Genomic DNA, 15,795 nt, shown 5'->3' on the forward strand with positions numbered 1-15,795 from the left:
TTTCACTTTTCTACCAAGTTATTAACCAATCTAAGCTAAAACGATAAAAATCACCATTGTACGTCAAAGGAAAAACCAAAACAATACTCACTTCAAGCTGCCTAACGGTAACACATTTGTTTCTTGGCCGCGTCTGTAAATAAAGGTTGTTCTAATTAAAAAAAATATATGTTCAAATGTGGTTTCTTGTTCTTCTTCATTATGTATCTTTTATTTGCTTTCTACGCATCTTTACTAACTAAAAATCTTGCCTTGGACATTTATTTGTATTGTAACTCGTATAAATTCTTGTAACGTTTTTGTTTTTTTTTCATCAATTTTTAAATCGAAAGTTGAAACGGTATTAAAATTAATTTGAAATCATAAATTATTGTGCATCAAACAATATGTTGAGCTTAAGCAACTTTTGTCTGTTTTCAAGTTAAGTGACACATTAAATCATTAAATGTTACTTCTTTTACTTTTGTATTGTTAACAATGTTTTGGGTTAGCTGCCTGGCTTAAATCACATCTATTAATTATTAATTGATACAAGTTTTCTCATAAAAACAACTTAAGAAGCTCATTTTGTTTGTGATTATATCTAAACTAAAACTAAGTACAGCCCGTTGGTTGTTTGGCCATGGGAAAAGGGTTTTCTTTTGGACAATTGGCGGTTACTCGTTTTCGAATTCCTTTGCGGCTGAACCATTCTCTGCTCTGTCCAGGCAACCATCATCGAACAGCGAACCCAGTTGTCCAATGCGCTTGATCTGCTCCATGAGATCGGCTATTTCCGGCGTGCAATTGCGGAATTTGCGCAAATACGTAAGGCCGCGCAGCATCTCATTATCCAGCACGCAGCTAGAAAAGATTATTTTAGAAGATTAGTCGAAGAACTTAAATAAATTCATTAAATTAAAAGAATTATTTTTCACTACATTGAGAGTTGATTTTAAACAAAATTTAATCCCTATTTTCAGCTCTGATTTCGAGCGCACTCACATCAAAGCGGCTGCAGCAAAGTTTCCAGTTTTCTCGAGTTGTTCCAGCCATTTGTTGATAATGATTTTGATCATGGGATCCGTGGCTGGCAGATGGATCCTGGCATTGGCCAATGCCTCCCTGAAGTATTCATGTTTAAGCAGCAAATTGATGGCATCCGTTTGCATATCAATCGCTGAGAGATATGTGGCAGCATGTAGAATAAAACCCTGCTCCTCCATTTGCGAGGCATAGGCCTTGCAGCATTTCTGCCAAAAACTGCAAACAGATAAGAGACACAATTTAGCGAGGGCAGTTACAAACACTTGCTTCATCTTGACTTACACATAGGAGACAGTGGGCGCTAAAGAGATGTGCCATTCGGTGAGCGTTTTGTTTTCGATATGTTGTTTCAGCTCGTCGTGCACTTTAAATGTGGCAACAGACAGACACAGTGGGGCAATGTCCTTGTTGTTGGAATGCTTCAGATTTGTTACTGAAATTTGGAAAATTAATGAGATTTATGTGCATTCGAATTAGTGAGAATTACAGCGACAAACACAAAAATAGCTGAAGGAAGTGGAAAAAAGAAACGCTATAATATTAATTTAACAATAATGGGAATTTATGGAAAAATGTCAAGGGAAAGAGTGAAAAATAAATTAAATTTCCATATGTATAAAATATGATCAAAATGACATTCCACTTGAAAATCGGTTAGAATTTGATAAAGTTATGAGAGATCAAAGTTTTTGAAAAAATGTCAAGTGGTAAATTGATTAAGTAAGTATGGAAAATTGGATGATAAATGGCTTGGGATCGAAAAAATATCAAATTTTTTAGTTGCGAAAAATTTAAATGCAGAATCAATTTAGAGGCCAAATCATGATCAAAATGACATTCCGCTTGAAAATCGGTCAATTTTTGATGAAGTTATGAGAGATCAAAGTTTTTGAAAAAATGTCAAGGAAAAGTATGGAAAATTGGATGATAAATGGCTTAGGATCGAAAAAATATCAATGCAGTTATGAGAGATCAAAGTTTTTGAAAAAATGTCAAGGGCTAAGTATGAAAAATTGGATGATAGATGGCTTAGGATCGAAAAAATACTAAATTTTCTGGATGATAATAATTTAAATGCAGAATCAATTTAGAGGCCAAATCATGATCAAAATGACATTCCGCTTGAAAATCGGTCAATTTTTTATGAAGTTATGAGAGATCAAAGTTTTTGAAAAAATGTCAAGGGGTATGAAAAATTGGATGATAGATGGCTTAGGATCGAAAATATAAATGCAGAATCAATTTAGAGGCCAATCCATGATCAAAATGACATTTGTTAAACTTACATTCGGTGGCAATCAAGTCCTTGGCCATGACTTTGGTGCTAAAGAGCTTGGACATGAGCACGTCCTTGTCTATTTTGGCTGCATCCTCGGTGAGCACAATGGCCAGTTTTTCCAGCGCGTGCTTGTTGAGCTCCTTTTGGGTAAGGCAGAGGCAACTGCGGCTATGCTAAAGGGAATAAGAGATTAGAGATCATAGTCAGCAAATTAAATTTAAATCTTTGTTTAAATTGAAGCTTACGCCCAAGAAGTTATCCGGTTTGAGCTCCTTGCACTTGCTGCACTCAAGGGGAGTTGCTTTCTTGGTGTCCAGAGTAAGTGCATCCAGCATCTTCTCAATTGGTGGCTGTTCCTCAGTGTTCTTCGTCTGCTCTGGAGAAGCAGTCGGAGGTTGTGCTTCGACTTTGCGTCTGTCACGACGTTGTCGCTTCTTCTGAGCTGCATTTAATGCACCTCCAATGGGTTGGGTCAAGGATTTGTTGGCCCATTTCACATTGAGCAATGCATCAGACTTGGAACTGATGTGCTTGTCGCCTTTGGACAATGCCTCCTTAATGCTGATCTGTTCCAGGGATACCGCTTTGCCGCAGCACATGATAATGTTCTCATTGGAGGGCAGAAACATGCCACACCACATGGGACAGTGATAGCTGATGGTCAAGGGGGGCTTCTCCGGTTCCTGGATGTTCCACAGACACACCTTGCCCTCAATGTGAAAGCTGAGCAACAAATGCGATTGGAGATTGCTCCATTTGACCGATGCTATCGATGCCTTTGCATCACTGGCCATTAAAGTCACCAACTTGGTCCATCCACGTTGTTCCGGTTGAAATTCCATTATTTGCAGCTGCTTGTCATGACCCACAACAGCAAACTGATGCCGCTTGAGAGGATTAAAGACAATATCCGTCACATAGCGTGACAACAGCGACGTCTGACGCACACACGATGTGTAGGTCAACTCTTGCTGGCCAGGATTACGTTCGTACAGCTGCAGGAAGCCATCATCCGTGCCGACAATGAGGAAGTTCTCGTATAAGCACAAGCTACTTGCACGCTCAATGTGGGGAAAATAAATCGCATCTGTAGAATGTATATAAAAATAGACAATATAGAATTAACTAATTAGTTAAAATAAGTACATAATTCTTATTAATTTAAAACCTTAATTTATAGTGTTGTTTTAAATTTTAAGTTGTCTTTTTAAGCTTAACTTTCACGAAATATTTAAGAAACAAAAAAAAATTGAATCAATAAATAAAAAATAATATGAAGCACATTTAAATCTTATAATTTTTAATAAACTACTGCGAGTTAGAAAAGTTATAAATATATAGATTTTTGAAAATTTGAAACTGTCATAAATTTGCCAAAACTCAACCGATTTCCATGCGGTCCATTTATCATTATTTAGCTTTTACTTTAATTCTGCATTAAAATTAACAGAACTGTTCAAATCCAGTGATTTTTCCAGTTATTTATATGAATTAAAAATCTAGAAGACATAGAAAACTTCTATTTGTAACCAGGGGCAACAAAATAACAAGCAACGTAAAAAACACAGTAAAAGCAAATAAATTGTGTTGAATTGAACAGTTTATTTTTTATAAGCAAACAGAAGACGATTTAAATTGACGGTAGATTTTATTGCAAACAACAAAATGTCGCATCCACATCAAAAGACATTAAATGAGCTTGCCCAACGAATCATAAAAAGGCTAAAAGAACGTGACATTGAGGTGGATGAGAAATTTATCAAGTTTATGGTGCATCTTTTGGTGCGGGACATGCGACTTGGACTGTTGAAGACGGATCTCGAGGATCCCAGCAAGTGTAAGGTGCATGTTTTTATCGAAGGCATTCTGTCAAGCTATTCAAATCCCAACGATACAACGATGGCCAATTTGCGCATGTCGTGGATAATGAAACACGGACATGGCATACAATTATCCTATGTGCAGGAGAAGTACGAGCAGCAGTTCCAACAGGAACTCAGACTGCTTATAGATGATATTTTACGCTACCCGGAGACTTGCAGTAAACTGCAACTGGATCAATTGTTTGCCAAGATGCAGGTCTTTATTGTGGCCAGTTATCATCTGGGTTGTCCCAAGAATCACGTGCTGCTCAAGCTGACGGCACAGGCCTTGAATAGTGTGATCGGACGCAGTGATCTGCAAAACTATGTGCTCAAGAAGAAGTATCATCGCCAGGAATATCTGCAAAGACTGGCGGCCACCGTGGCGGGAATTGTCATCTACAACAACGACGGACCCGATGGAGATCGCGAAAATGTGCGTTTCGGTAAGTTTACAATCTTAACTGCAACTTGATTACCATTCAAATAAAAATTGTGGATTATAAAAAATACTGAAATGTATGTTAAATTATAAAAGAAATTATTTCTTCTCCTAGTGATCAGCGATCTTGAGATGGCCCAGCAGAATACATCGGCTGCCTTTGATAAGATTCTGGAGCAACTAAAGATATTGAGTGGCAATTGCCAGACAGCAATCAGCGAGCAACTAAAACTCAACAACGAGGAGACAATGCTCTATTATCGAGTGCCCCTCGAGCAACTGCAGCGGATTAATCAGTTCACAATCACATTCATAATGCTGCGACGTTGTCTGACCGCATTGAAGCAAAGCTATGAGCATACCTCGTATCTGGTGGGCGTGGAGAAGGATCGCTACGACTGTGTGGTGGCCAAAATCAACGATACGCTCGCCATGCGCACTGCCATCGACTCGGAACTGATCTTTGTAAGTATTTATGATCAAAATCATGATCGAAAGTGAAAGTTCTTAAAATTATAATAATAATTTATGAACAAAATTTCAAATAATTAATTAAAAGAATACCATAAAGTAAGTTAAATCAATTGGTATCATGATCAGTGATCAAGTGAATTTAAAAAAATCACAATGCGACAACGTAATGATATTCAATATTTTGTAAATAATTTTCTATTTTGAACCGTGCATTTAAATTAAATCGGAAGATATTTGCCTACAACTTTAATTTTCTATAGTTGAAAAATGATTTCTAGCTAAATATTTATATTGAATATTATGCAATTTCTATCTAAAAATTGATAATAAAATATTATTCAAAATTTTTGGATCAACAATAGGAGCTAGGATTACTTTTGCGATCATTTTCCAAAAGAACCCATCAAATACAGTATATTTGGACTTTTCCTATTTATATTCTTAATGCTGGTTGTGCTAAATTTTTTTTTTCCATCTCTGCGCTAACTAAATTAATGAAATTTTGCAGCCGCACTTTGTGTACCTTTCCAAGGTGTGGAGCAATTTAAATCATTACTTCAATCACATTGTGGAGCTGAACAAGCTGCGTGAGCAGCTGGAGCTGCAGGTGCCACAATCAATGGAGCATCGTGTGGACGAGATCATTGCCGAGATTCAGGTGATGTCACAACGTCGCAAGGTGCCACATCAACGCAGCTATGCGGATCGCATGTCAGCCTTGAATGAATTCCATACGGATGCGAATTTTTGCAGTCTCGCCGAAGCGGATATCAAGGAGTTTTGTGGCCTCACATTGGCGGTGACAAATGGTCTGTTGTTGCCGGCAAAGGTGTTGCGCAATCTCTGCATGAATCTGGACATCAAATTTGGCTTTCAGGATCAGACTTATGCACGCATTGGTGAATTGTGGTTTGAACGTTTTATAAGCGCCTTTAGACAGGCTATTTTTAATAGCGCCAATCTTTGTCTGCTGCTCAAATTGGATGACAAACTGATTGCCAAGGAAATGCAGTCGACAGTTGTGGAGCCGCCAAAGAAACTGGATTTTCAAGGGCAAACGGAATTGGTAATTGAAAATGATTTATCGCCTGCCAATTGGATAAATGTGACATGGAATGCTTGGGATTATCATCGTGAGACAATTCATTTGGCCCAGATACGCAAGTGTCAAACTCGAGACGCTCAAACCAAGGTCAGTTATGGCCAACGTAATGCACAGAATCAGGCCTACAATACACGTCAACATATGTGAGCTGAATCCTTTGGTAGACTTGCCTTTCTTCGACTGCACATTGTAGACGCCCAGCAAATGATTGGCAATGAAATAAATGTATTTATCCTGCCACATCAACGAATACACTTCCTTCTTGTAAACATGCCGAAATGTTGTTCTCACTCTCATGCTCTCCACGTCAAGAATGCCCACCTGTAGTTAGTAAATAAATATTTATTTAGTTTAGTTCTCAAATAAATGCAAATCTCAGTTAAATAACACTTACCATGCCATCGTAGCAGCCAAAGGCGAGCTGCAAACAATCCGGACTCCAGGCTAAAGTGTAAATTGAACTATTCACGTGCACTACTTCAATGGGAATGAAATGTGCCGACAGCTGCGATATGTCGAATATAGCCAAGCGTTTATCCGAACAGCCCAGGGCAATCCTTTGGAGACAGTTCAAATTTATTTTAGGATTAAATTTTAAAGTTAAATAAGGAGGGTATAAGAGTCCACTTACTTGTTCATATCGTCCGGACACTCGGCAATAGCACGTATGCCAAAGGACAGACAACCGTATATAGCAGTTAGTTGTCCAGTCTTGGAATCTAAGGTGCCAACACGACGATTCCTCATGCACAGCCAGAGTTTATTGTCAGCACTTGGTGCGAATGTAACAATGTCCTGTGGCGTGTTCTTATATCCTAGACTCTTTTGCAGCTTATAACGACGCGTCTTCGGATCAAAGTCCACGGACCAATAGACGAGTTGTTGCCGACTCAAGCACACAACAGTATTATCATTTAGCCAATGAACATCTTTGGATCTGCCTGTGAAAGATAATAAATTAGAGTCAAAAAATTGTCAGCAACATCTAATAAAAACTACGAATATTTTCTATGAATTACAAAAACAAAAGCAAACCGAACTAACATTTCATTTACAGAAATCAAATTCAAAAATTCAAAAAAGAAAAAGTTTTTGGATTACAAAAGTAAAAAAAAAACTATATTAATATTAGAAAATATCAGAATGTTATTCAGGGATGCCACAGAAATTGAAGTCAATAAATTTTTCAATTCTGTTTTAATAATAATAAAATATATTATAGTATGTCTGGCTTTTATAATTGTTTTTATATAATAATATTTAATATGAATTTTACTTTTAAATTTCTTATTGTATTTATCGGATTTATCAAATTCTAGATTTTTTTAATATATTTTTTGGCAGTTAGATTTTTCATAATTGTGTCCTGATTTTTCTCTTCTAATAACAAAATTGTTAGTTGTTTATAATTTTTTTTTTTTTTTCTTATTTTTTTGAAATTTTAGTATAATAATAGTTTGTTTAAGCGATCTTTCACTGTACCTGTTGCATTGCCTTTGTTGTACGTCTTGCCACACTGTGCGCCCGTCAGCGTGTTAAAGATCATGATGACATCGTTATCGTTGAGAGAGACCAACAGAATGTCCGGCCGGGATGTGGATGCCGTGGAACAGATGCTTAAGGTATCTACACTGGCTGCCTTGACAGCGAGTTTGTCACCTGGTGGTGGCTTCGACAGCGTCAAGGACTCGGGTGCATCGTGCACCTCGGCCTGATGATAAATGTGATGCAGTACTTCACGTTTGGGCTTGGCAGCTTCACCGTCCACAATGACGGCATCATCGCTGGACGAACTGAACTGTATGACCTCCAGGCTGCCCTCACTGGAGGTGCTGTTCCGTTTCTCTCCGGCTCGCTGGGATTGATTGCTGCTATCGCTGCGAGGACCTTGGATTCCCGTCTCCAGACAATCCTCCAGCGTGACCTCCACTTTGGGTAACTCTTGCTCTGCGGAATTGAGTGCTTTTAAATCCTCCTTCATGCTTTTGCAGGCTTCCATAAAGTCCAGTTTAACATTATCTGCGGGTTTTTCAAGTCCTACAAAATCCTCCACATAGTTGCTGGACTTTTTGATTGACTGACGGACTGGAGCACCAAATTCGCACTCCAGATGATCCGTATTGTAGATGTCAAAGATGTCATCGTTGTCAGCTGCCTGGGATTTGCATAAAGGAGCTTTGTTTGGCTTGGTTTTCGAGGAATTCCCCTCCTTAAACTCCATTTCAGTTGGTTTCTCCAGACCCACGAAGTCATCACAAGAGTTTGACTTCATTTGAGCTGATTTCTCTGGAGGATTTGGCTTCAGTTCGCTGCGCCATTGATCAGTTGTGGTAACTGGCTGAACATTGGACATTTCCCGCCAGGCGAGTCCAGAAATACTCGCTTGTTGACACGTAAACTTGTGAACAATGCACATTTTACGCATATCACAAACCATAACAAATCCCGCGCTTGTGCCCAAAGCAAACAGATGCTCCTGGTACGGTGAACAGCGCAGCACAGTCAACTGATGATTCCTGGGGGAGATAAACGAGGGACGACGGCAATAAGTGTTGGAGGTGACACAGTAAATAACCAAATCACTGGCATCCATTGAGATTATGTTGCCATTGCAGATGTAACCCATGAGCACATTTATCAATGGTAACATGCGCACATCTCTCGCCTCCCGCTGATGTTGATGCGCCTTGTGTCCCATGATGGCTTCTCCCGCCGCGCAATCCCAAACTTGCACACTCAAATCCTCGGCAACAATGGCAAATTGTTTGTTGTCCTGTGCCCACAGTGGACTCACATCGAGACTGCTCACTGTAATGCGCGTTGACATTGTTTTCACTTCCACAGCATTTTCCTTCTCCTTCTCCGTCACTTTCTTGTCAGCAGCTGCCGCAATGTAATTGATGCATTTGAAGCCGGTATAAAGAATGCCGCCATCGGGAGTTGCAACCGATATCGGTGCTTGCGAGCAACTCGGCGTGGGCACATTCGTATAAATTACACTCGAATTCATGGCGTTACAAATTGTTAATCAACTGACAAATAAAATGAAAAATTTCTTGGCAAATTTGACACTTGCATCTGCTCTGATTTCTTTCTCCTTTCCTATTTATCCTTTATCAGCGTGTAGTGTTGCCAGCTGTGTAGAAAATGTTTATTTTAAGGCCCTGCCACCTAGCAGATAAAGCTGCCATTTGTTTTAACGTTGCCAGATCGATAAAAAATGTAGGGTGGCAGCCTTGTGGCGAACTGCAGCAAATACGCAGAAAAAATACGCAATTCAATAGTAAATATTTATACAAAGATCTAATATTGTTGAAAAACTATATTTAATGCATTATGGACTCCAAACGTGAGAGAAAGTCGTCTTTGGTATGTAAACAACTGCATGATGGAGCCTGCAGATTGCTTAGTAGTCGCACCAACGATTTTCATTGTTTTTGTTTTAGGCACCACTTTCGCCATGTCCAATTCCGGACATTACGGACGATGAGCTCGTTACGATTTCCGTACGAGATCTGAACCGTACACTGAAAATGCGTGGTCTCAACCGGGAGGAAATTGTGCGCATGAAGCAAAGGCGTCGCACACTTAAAAATCGCGGCTATGCAGCCAGTTGTCGAATTAAACGCATCGAACAAAAGGATGAATTGGAGACGAAGAAATCGTATGAATGGACTGAGCTGGAGCAAATGCACGAGGACAATGAACAAATACGTCTGGATGTTGGTAATTGGAAGAACAAGTACAAGGCATTGCTGCAGTTTGCCATACAAAATGAGATACCCATACCTAGTGAGCTGGAAGGCTGCTGAAAATGCTGCACAAGTAAATCCAATCACATTCCAGTTGCATTCGCAATAAATTAAATCAAAATCAAAACACCTGTCATCATAGTACAATAGCTGGAATTTGATTTGTAATACTCTTATCTATCAACCACTTGACTTACATTTTAATAAAACTTTGTACATGAACAACCAAACAGTGGCTTCCCAGTTAATATGACCCATTACTCTTACTTATTATGAATATAGCTTTCATGCTGATTTGTTAATTAATGTGAAGATTTGAGCAAATCATTTTAATTTTATTTTTTATATCGGAAATATGCAATAAAACCAACAGTTCAAAATTTAGTGTGTCACATTATCTGTAAGCTACTGTACTTTTAAATGAGCAGTCTGTTAAGGTGCTGTTATTAACAGAATATATTTGATCCATCGATGTCAAAGCAACCCTGCGCTGTTATACATCAGCTGCTTATAAACGAAACTAATTTAAAGTTGCCCTTATAAAATAAAGTGAACTTTCCCTGTCAATATAAACCCACAAATATTTGGTGCAATTTTTGATTTTCCTTATCAAAAAATTAATTGAACTCTAGCTTATTTGAACTGTCAACACTGATGCTTGGCAACACTGCTGACAGCGCACGCATGTGAATGTCAAAAAATAGAGTTTGGAAACAGCTGTTTGTGTGCGTATGTATATTTATGTTATGTATTCATTTGCAAAGCATATCAAAAACTAATTCTTATTTATACATGTGATAGCTGTGCTTTATATTGTGTATAGTAGAGGCAAACAATCTGAAGACCCCCCCCGCATCGCCAGTACTACATATAGACAGTCACAAAGCCATGCCGTCATGGCATTTCGTCGCTTTGGTAAATCCTTGCTTTATGGTTTGCCATTGGGCATAACGTTCCTTGACTGCGTCGGCTATGTGGCCCGGGTCGACGGTAAGTCAGTCGCTATATTGGAAACACCTTCATTCATCACTTCCCTTACAATTGCAGGCACATCCATGCAGCCCGCTCTAAATCCCGTGGCCGAGGAGCGGGATTATGTGTTCCTGCTACGTTGGGGACTGCACAACAGCGTCGTGGAACGTGGCGATATCATCTCACTAATCTCACCCAAGGATCCGGCGCAAAAGATAATCAAACGTGTGGTCGGCATGCAGGGAGATGTGGTCTCTACACTCGGCTACAAGCATGAGATTGTGCGTGTGCCCGACGGACACTGCTGGGTGGAGGGAGATCACACTGGACACTCGCTGGATAGCAATACATTTGGTCCCGTTGCCTTAGGCCTGATGTCCGCCCGTGCTGTGGCCATTGTGTGGCCTCCAGAACGTTGGAGATTGTTAAAGAACGAGCTGCCCGGAAGACGACGACCCATTCAGGTGGCAAAGGCTAATTACTACAACTAACTGGGAGGAAGACTGCTTTTAATTTAGTAGTCACATTGTACATACGTCTGTCTGTAATCCTATATATATATTTTATTATTAATCTCCTCCTGCTGCTGTTCACCAAGCATCAAATCATGTTCAAAATTGTAAAGATATAAAGTAGATACATTTGTTTTAGCGTATATTTTTTGTTAACTCTTCATCAGGCATCGCAAATAGATTTATATGATTTCAAAAATCGCAACTGAAAAACAATTTCTGCTTACTTTTATATTCAACAAATTCTGTTAAATCTTATTTCTGAATTCAATATGAAAATAAGAAACATTTAAATTTCAATTAATTTATATGTTGAAAATAGCTTGTTTTAAACTTTACGATTCAAAAGTCTTTTGTTATAAAAATCAAAAATAGCTTTTGATTAAAAAACTAAAAAGTTATTTTTAATTCTTATAATACAAATTGTGAATGGATATCTAAAATAGAAATTGGAATTTAATTATTATTTGTGTTTCTGAATTTATTACATAAGTAAGAAATATTTAAATGAGATTTAAATTTCAATCATTTTATATATGGAAAATAGCTTATATTAAACTTAACGGTTTGAAAAGTTTTTGAACAAAAATTTATTTAAGAGTTCTCTTTGATTCTTATAGAGCTATTTTTGAACTTCATAGTAAATATAGGAATTTAATTCTTATTTTTAAAAAATGTACGAGAAATTCTTAGAATTACAATTTATAAGAAAACAATTAAGAGTTTTGTTCTAGTTCTAAAGATATTTGCTGTAAATTGTTGAAATAATAAAAACTCAAATTTATAATAGAATAGAAATTTATTATAAAGTAAAAATTAAAAAATAATTCTTATTTAACAGTTTTTACTTGTGATTTTTATAAAAATAAGCAAATTTTTATTCAACAATTATTTTATTAAATACGGTCCTAATTAAATCTTTGTTTTGGGGGCATATCCGAATTCATGGAGCACTTGGAGGGTCTCTTTGAGTGCCACTCCGGAGCGGACAATCTCGTAGTGTCCGGGTGTGACCAGGTCAATCACAGTGGAGGCCAGACGTCGCTCCTCCGTGAGTCCAATGCGTCCGGCATTGAAGACGGCGCCCAGTTGAGGCCAAAGTGATTGGAACTCGCTGACTTGTAGGCTGCTCGGAGCGCTGGAACGATTGGCGCTGGTCAAGGCCAGCGGTTGCTCATGCCAAGTGGCGCATAGATCACGTATAAATTTGAAATCCGGAATGCGTATGCCAATCTTACGAGTGCTGGGATTGAGAAAGCGATTGCTCAGCTGCGGCGTACGCTCAATGATGATGGTCAGTGGCCCCGGAAGCAAGCGAGTTAGCAGCTCGTCACTCAAGTGGTTGGCATGACCAAAGCGACGCAGCGCAGCAATATTATTGACACAAATGGCCACAGGTTTGTGTTCATCCCGGCCCTTGATCTCGTACATATGCTGGATGGCCTCCTCGTTGTTGGCATCACAGGCCAGACCGTAAACAGTATCTGTGGGCAGTGCAATAACCTTGCCCAGCTGCAGACACTGCTCAGCCAGCTTCAAGGCATCCAGGGACTCCACTGGACAGATGGGAGTAACATTCTCTTCCGGCAGCATTGTGCGGCGACTGCTGTGGAGGCGTCTTTGGAGTAAAGCTTGTAAACAGCGCATTAGTCGCTCCCTCTCTCTATCTGTCTCTCTCTCTCTAATCCTAATCCCGCCAGTTGTGACCACACTGATGATTGCAGCACTTGTAGAATGTGGTCATCGGTTCATCCGCTGAGCGCGTTTGAATTTGCATAAAGTACGCGCGCTTGTGTGAGCACGCCGGACACTCGGCGTCCGTGGAGTCCACGTTCTCCCAGGCTGCAATGCCGCCCAAAACGTGATCAACTTCCTGCAAAGAAGCAGAACAAAGCAAAACGTCAACAACATTCAAAATTGCATCACTTTTGTGTGATTGTGTGTGTGCGAAACTTACCTTAAGACGTGGGTAGGTTTTGGTTGATATCTTGCGATTGATTTTGGATATATACGGGCAGGTGTTGCACGTGAATCTGTGGCTGGAGGTGTCCTCTTCTATAATTAATATATTGCCGCAAGACGGACAGAAAAACAACATCGCGAAATGCGAGCACGTTTGTCGTCACTTAACAGAATGGCGCTCTCCCACTTAACAGTTTCGATATAGCATACAGAGTAGTCGGCTTGCCACCACACTTAACAGGCACGTCTTTAACATAACAGAAGTGACCCCTGCTTATTTTACAGAGCGATGTCAATGAACAGACACATATTTTAACATAGCGAATTAACTACCGCTTTTATAACAGAGTGATGGACAGTTTCGACTTTTATCATAACAGAAGTGAGCCCCGCTTTTTACACTGCTATCGAAAGCCAGTTAACAGTTCTCGACTTTAACATAACAGAAGTTAGCGCCTATTCTTTCACGTGCTATCGACATGCCACCACCATTTTTGACGCTACGTTAGCCAACACTTGAAGCAAAAAGTACACAATTCATTCTTAATTCGCATTTTATTTGTTTTATTGTAAAACTTAAGCATTATGTCGGCTGATGTGCGTGATATTTTGGACATTGAGCGTGCAAATACGCCAGAAGTTACTAGGGACTCGTTCCTCGCCACAAAGAAGCGCAATTTCGAGCGGTAAGCAAAACCAAAACACACACGCACATACAATAACAATGTGTTTGCTTGCAGCACAAAACATGCCTCAAGGCGTCCTGAGGGAATGCATCGCGAGGTTTTCGCGCTGCTTTACACAGACAAGAAGGATGCACCACCATTGCTACCAACGGACACGGCACTGGGCATCGGTGCTGGCTACAAACAGAACAAGGCTCGGCTGGGCATGAAAAAGGTGCGCAAATGGGAATGGGCGCCGTTTTCAAATCCGGCGCGCAACGATGCCGCCGTATTTCATCATTGGAAGCGTGTCAGCGATGATTCCACGGACTATCCATTTGCCAAGTTCAATAAACAACTGGAGATACCCAGCTACACAATGACAGAGTACAATGCACATCTGCGCAATAATATACAAAACTGGAGCAAGGTGCAAACAGATCATTTATTTGATCTAGCCAGACGGTGAGCTTGTAAACATGTAGATGAACTGCTCTTAAATTAATTTTTAACTTAACAGCTTCGATCTGCGCTTCATTGTCATGGCGGATCGCTGGAATCGCCAACAACATGGCACCAAATCCGTGGAAGAGCTCAAGGAACGTTACTATGAAGTGATTGCATTGCTTGCCAAGGCCAAGAATCAGTCAAATGAGAAGAAAACCTTTGTCTACGACGCAGAACACGAGCGTCGACGCAAGGAGCAGCTGGAGAAGCTTTTCAAGCGCACCACACAGCAAGTGGAGGAGGAGCAAATGCTAATAAATGAAATGAAAAAGATTGAGGCACGCAAAAAGGAGCGTGAACGCAAGACGCAAGATCTACAGAAACTAATCTCTCAGGCGGATCAACAAAACGAGCACACTGCAAATACGCCGAGCACACGCAAATACGAAAAGAAACTGCATAAAAAGAAGGTGCATCATCAGCCGCGTCCCTCCAAGGTGGACTCTGTGGTGAATGCCATTGAAATAGGCAGCAGCGGCATCAAGTTTGCTGATCTTCGTGGCTCTGGAGTTTCGTTGCGCTCGCAAAAAATGAAATTGCCAGCGAATATAGGACAACGCAAGGTGAAAGCGCTGGAGCAGGCCATACAGGAGCTCAAAGTTGGTAAGTAAAACAGACATTTCGTTCAATAAAAGCATAATTTTAATGGCAAATTGATTACTTCTCTCTTAGATCCAGCGCCGCCGCCTACAGAGGACATTTGCACATCCTTTAATGAGCTACGTTCGGATATGGTGTTGCTCTGCGAACTGCGTACTGCGTTGTCCACATGCATCTACGAGATGGAGAGCCTGAAGCATCAGTATGAGGCCGCTTGTCCGGGCAAGACGCTTAACATACCGCCCTCATTGGTGCCCATCAAGACAGAGACGCTGGAGAATAACGCAACTTAATGCAGTTAATACAGCGAACACATTGCGTTTCCATGAAATCCACAACACAATACGCACGGCGTACTAATCATTGTAACAATAACAACAGCAGCAACAACAACAACAACAATAGTCTATGCGTAACCCGTTTTCTGTATTCCACTCTCCATATTTGTAGATGTGCGCTACTCCCAGTCTAGTTAGCTGTTAGCACGCCTCAAGAATAAACGGAATAATAATAAATAAAAAAAATGGATATACAGTCATGTTAAAAAGTATTGCCAGTTTAAAAATCTCTCGATTTATGGCCAATTTGAACTGAATTGCTGACTGTATTATCAATTAAATTCATAATTCTCTTTTAA

General features: G+C 39.8%; 7 protein-coding genes across 9 annotated transcripts; 4 read left to right on the forward strand and 3 right to left on the reverse strand.

Annotated features, from left to right (window-relative positions):
- Window positions 1-177: 177 nt before the first annotated feature.
- LOC117784069 (protein rigor mortis) lies at window positions 178-9,320 on the reverse strand. Of its 2 annotated transcripts, none has more exons than XM_034621672.1 (9): window positions 7,671-9,320; window positions 6,820-7,129; window positions 6,583-6,745; window positions 6,359-6,509; window positions 2,551-3,392; window positions 2,313-2,478; window positions 1,309-1,459; window positions 985-1,242; window positions 178-843 (listed from the first exon to the last, which is right to left on the reverse strand). In XM_034621672.1, the coding sequence occupies exons 1-9, from the start codon at window positions 9,196-9,198 to the stop codon at window positions 657-659; spliced, it is 3,756 nt and encodes a 1,251-aa protein (XP_034477563.1). In that variant the 5' UTR covers window positions 9,199-9,320; the 3' UTR covers window positions 178-656. The 2 variants fall into 2 exon arrangements, with proteins under 2 accessions (XP_034477563.1, XP_034477564.1); XM_034621673.1 differs by having other exon boundaries at window positions 2,551-3,372; window positions 6,318-6,509.
- On the forward strand, window positions 3,886-6,428 carry LOC117784070 (cilia- and flagella-associated protein 206). Its single transcript, XM_034621674.1, has 3 exons — window positions 3,886-4,613; window positions 4,725-5,074; window positions 5,592-6,428. The coding sequence occupies exons 1-3, from the start codon at window positions 3,971-3,973 to the stop codon at window positions 6,333-6,335; spliced, it is 1,737 nt and encodes a 578-aa protein (XP_034477565.1). The 5' UTR covers window positions 3,886-3,970; the 3' UTR covers window positions 6,336-6,428.
- Window positions 9,321-9,416: 96 nt separating the features above from the next.
- LOC117783343 (transcription factor MafG) lies at window positions 9,417-10,170 on the forward strand. The gene is made up of 2 exons (XM_034620720.1): window positions 9,417-9,557; window positions 9,635-10,170. The coding sequence occupies exons 1-2, from the start codon at window positions 9,525-9,527 to the stop codon at window positions 9,998-10,000; spliced, it is 399 nt and encodes a 132-aa protein (XP_034476611.1). The 5' UTR covers window positions 9,417-9,524; the 3' UTR covers window positions 10,001-10,170.
- A 382-nt stretch (window positions 10,171-10,552) lies between these two features.
- LOC117783660 (mitochondrial inner membrane protease subunit 2) lies at window positions 10,553-11,630 on the forward strand. 2 transcript variants are annotated; one of them, XM_034621174.1, is made up of 3 exons: window positions 10,553-10,669; window positions 10,742-10,930; window positions 10,988-11,630. In XM_034621174.1, exons 2-3 carry the CDS (start codon window positions 10,837-10,839, stop codon window positions 11,401-11,403), a joined length of 510 nt encoding a protein of 169 aa, XP_034477065.1. In that variant the 5' UTR covers window positions 10,553-10,669; window positions 10,742-10,836; the 3' UTR covers window positions 11,404-11,630. The 2 variants fall into 2 exon arrangements, with proteins under 2 accessions (XP_034477065.1, XP_034477066.1); XM_034621175.1 differs by lacking the exon at window positions 10,553-10,669 and having other exon boundaries at window positions 10,693-10,930.
- A 636-nt stretch (window positions 11,631-12,266) lies between these two features.
- On the reverse strand, window positions 12,267-13,098 carry LOC117783435 (yrdC domain-containing protein, mitochondrial). Its single transcript, XM_034620839.1, has one exon. The coding sequence runs from the start codon at window positions 13,069-13,071 to the stop codon at window positions 12,337-12,339; it is 735 nt and encodes a 244-aa protein (XP_034476730.1). The 5' UTR covers window positions 13,072-13,098; the 3' UTR covers window positions 12,267-12,336.
- LOC117783436 (DNA-directed RNA polymerase III subunit RPC10) lies at window positions 13,087-13,575 on the reverse strand. Its single transcript, XM_034620840.1, has 2 exons — window positions 13,382-13,575; window positions 13,087-13,297 (listed from the first exon to the last, which is right to left on the reverse strand). The coding sequence occupies exons 1-2, from the start codon at window positions 13,520-13,522 to the stop codon at window positions 13,112-13,114; spliced, it is 327 nt and encodes a 108-aa protein (XP_034476731.1). The 5' UTR covers window positions 13,523-13,575; the 3' UTR covers window positions 13,087-13,111.
- A 315-nt stretch (window positions 13,576-13,890) lies between these two features.
- LOC117784944 (DNA methyltransferase 1-associated protein 1) lies at window positions 13,891-15,795 on the forward strand. Its single transcript, XM_034622802.1, has 4 exons — window positions 13,891-14,072; window positions 14,127-14,516; window positions 14,572-15,161; window positions 15,231-15,795. The coding sequence occupies exons 1-4, from the start codon at window positions 13,972-13,974 to the stop codon at window positions 15,449-15,451; spliced, it is 1,302 nt and encodes a 433-aa protein (XP_034478693.1). The 5' UTR covers window positions 13,891-13,971; the 3' UTR covers window positions 15,452-15,795.

The sequence above is a fragment of the Drosophila innubila genome (assembly GCF_004354385.1).
Source record: "Drosophila innubila isolate TH190305 chromosome 2R unlocalized genomic scaffold, UK_Dinn_1.0 1_C_2R, whole genome shotgun sequence".
In the NCBI taxonomy this organism is placed as follows: domain Eukaryota; kingdom Metazoa; phylum Arthropoda; class Insecta; order Diptera; family Drosophilidae; genus Drosophila; species Drosophila innubila.

What these genes read in the sequence shown, in the direction of transcription:
- LOC117783435 (XM_034620839.1), bottom strand. Translation starts at nt 13,071, where the DNA reads ATGCGCTGTTTACAAGCTTTACTCCAAAGACGCCTCCACAGCAGTCGC.
- LOC117783343 (XM_034620720.1), top strand. Translation starts at nt 9,525, where the DNA reads ATGGACTCCAAACGTGAGAGAAAGTCGTCTTTG. An exon ending in GTGAGAGAAAGTCGTCTTTG is followed by an intron (nt 9,558 to 9,634) that starts GTATGTAAACAA and finishes TTTTTGTTTTAG; the next exon opens with GCACCACTTTCGCCATGTCC.
- LOC117783660 (XM_034621174.1), top strand. Translation starts at nt 10,837, where the DNA reads ATGGCATTTCGTCGCTTTGGTAAATCCTTGCTTTATGGTTTGCCATTG. An exon ending in CTATGTGGCCCGGGTCGACG is followed by an intron (nt 10,931 to 10,987) that starts GTAAGTCAGTCG and finishes TTACAATTGCAG; the next exon opens with GCACATCCATGCAGCCCGCT.
- LOC117784069 (XM_034621673.1), bottom strand. Translation starts at nt 9,198, where the DNA reads ATGAATTCGAGTGTAATTTATACGAATGTGCCCACGCCGAGTTGCTCG. An exon ending in GGACTTGATTGCCACCGAAT is followed by an intron (nt 1,460 to 2,312) that starts GTAAGTTTAACA and finishes TCCAAATTTCAG; the next exon opens with TAACAAATCTGAAGCATTCC. An exon ending in GCGCCCACTGTCTCCTATGT is followed by an intron (nt 1,243 to 1,308) that starts GTAAGTCAAGAT and finishes ATCTGTTTGCAG; the next exon opens with TTTTTGGCAGAAATGCTGCA.
- LOC117784070 (XM_034621674.1), top strand. Translation starts at nt 3,971, where the DNA reads ATGTCGCATCCACATCAAAAGACATTAAATGAGCTTGCCCAACGAATC. An exon ending in TCGCGAAAATGTGCGTTTCG is followed by an intron (nt 4,614 to 4,724) that starts GTAAGTTTACAA and finishes TTCTTCTCCTAG; the next exon opens with TGATCAGCGATCTTGAGATG. An exon ending in TCGACTCGGAACTGATCTTT is followed by an intron (nt 5,075 to 5,591) that starts GTAAGTATTTAT and finishes GAAATTTTGCAG; the next exon opens with CCGCACTTTGTGTACCTTTC.
- LOC117783436 (XM_034620840.1), bottom strand. Translation starts at nt 13,522, where the DNA reads ATGTTGTTTTTCTGTCCGTCTTGCGGCAATATATTAATTATAGAAGAG. An exon ending in AAACCTACCCACGTCTTAAG is followed by an intron (nt 13,298 to 13,381) that starts GTAAGTTTCGCA and finishes GCTTCTTTGCAG; the next exon opens with GAAGTTGATCACGTTTTGGG.
- LOC117784944 (XM_034622802.1), top strand. Translation starts at nt 13,972, where the DNA reads ATGTCGGCTGATGTGCGTGATATTTTGGACATTGAGCGTGCAAATACG. An exon ending in AAGAAGCGCAATTTCGAGCG is followed by an intron (nt 14,073 to 14,126) that starts GTAAGCAAAACC and finishes GTTTGCTTGCAG; the next exon opens with CACAAAACATGCCTCAAGGC. An exon ending in CATACAGGAGCTCAAAGTTG is followed by an intron (nt 15,162 to 15,230) that starts GTAAGTAAAACA and finishes CTTCTCTCTTAG; the next exon opens with ATCCAGCGCCGCCGCCTACA.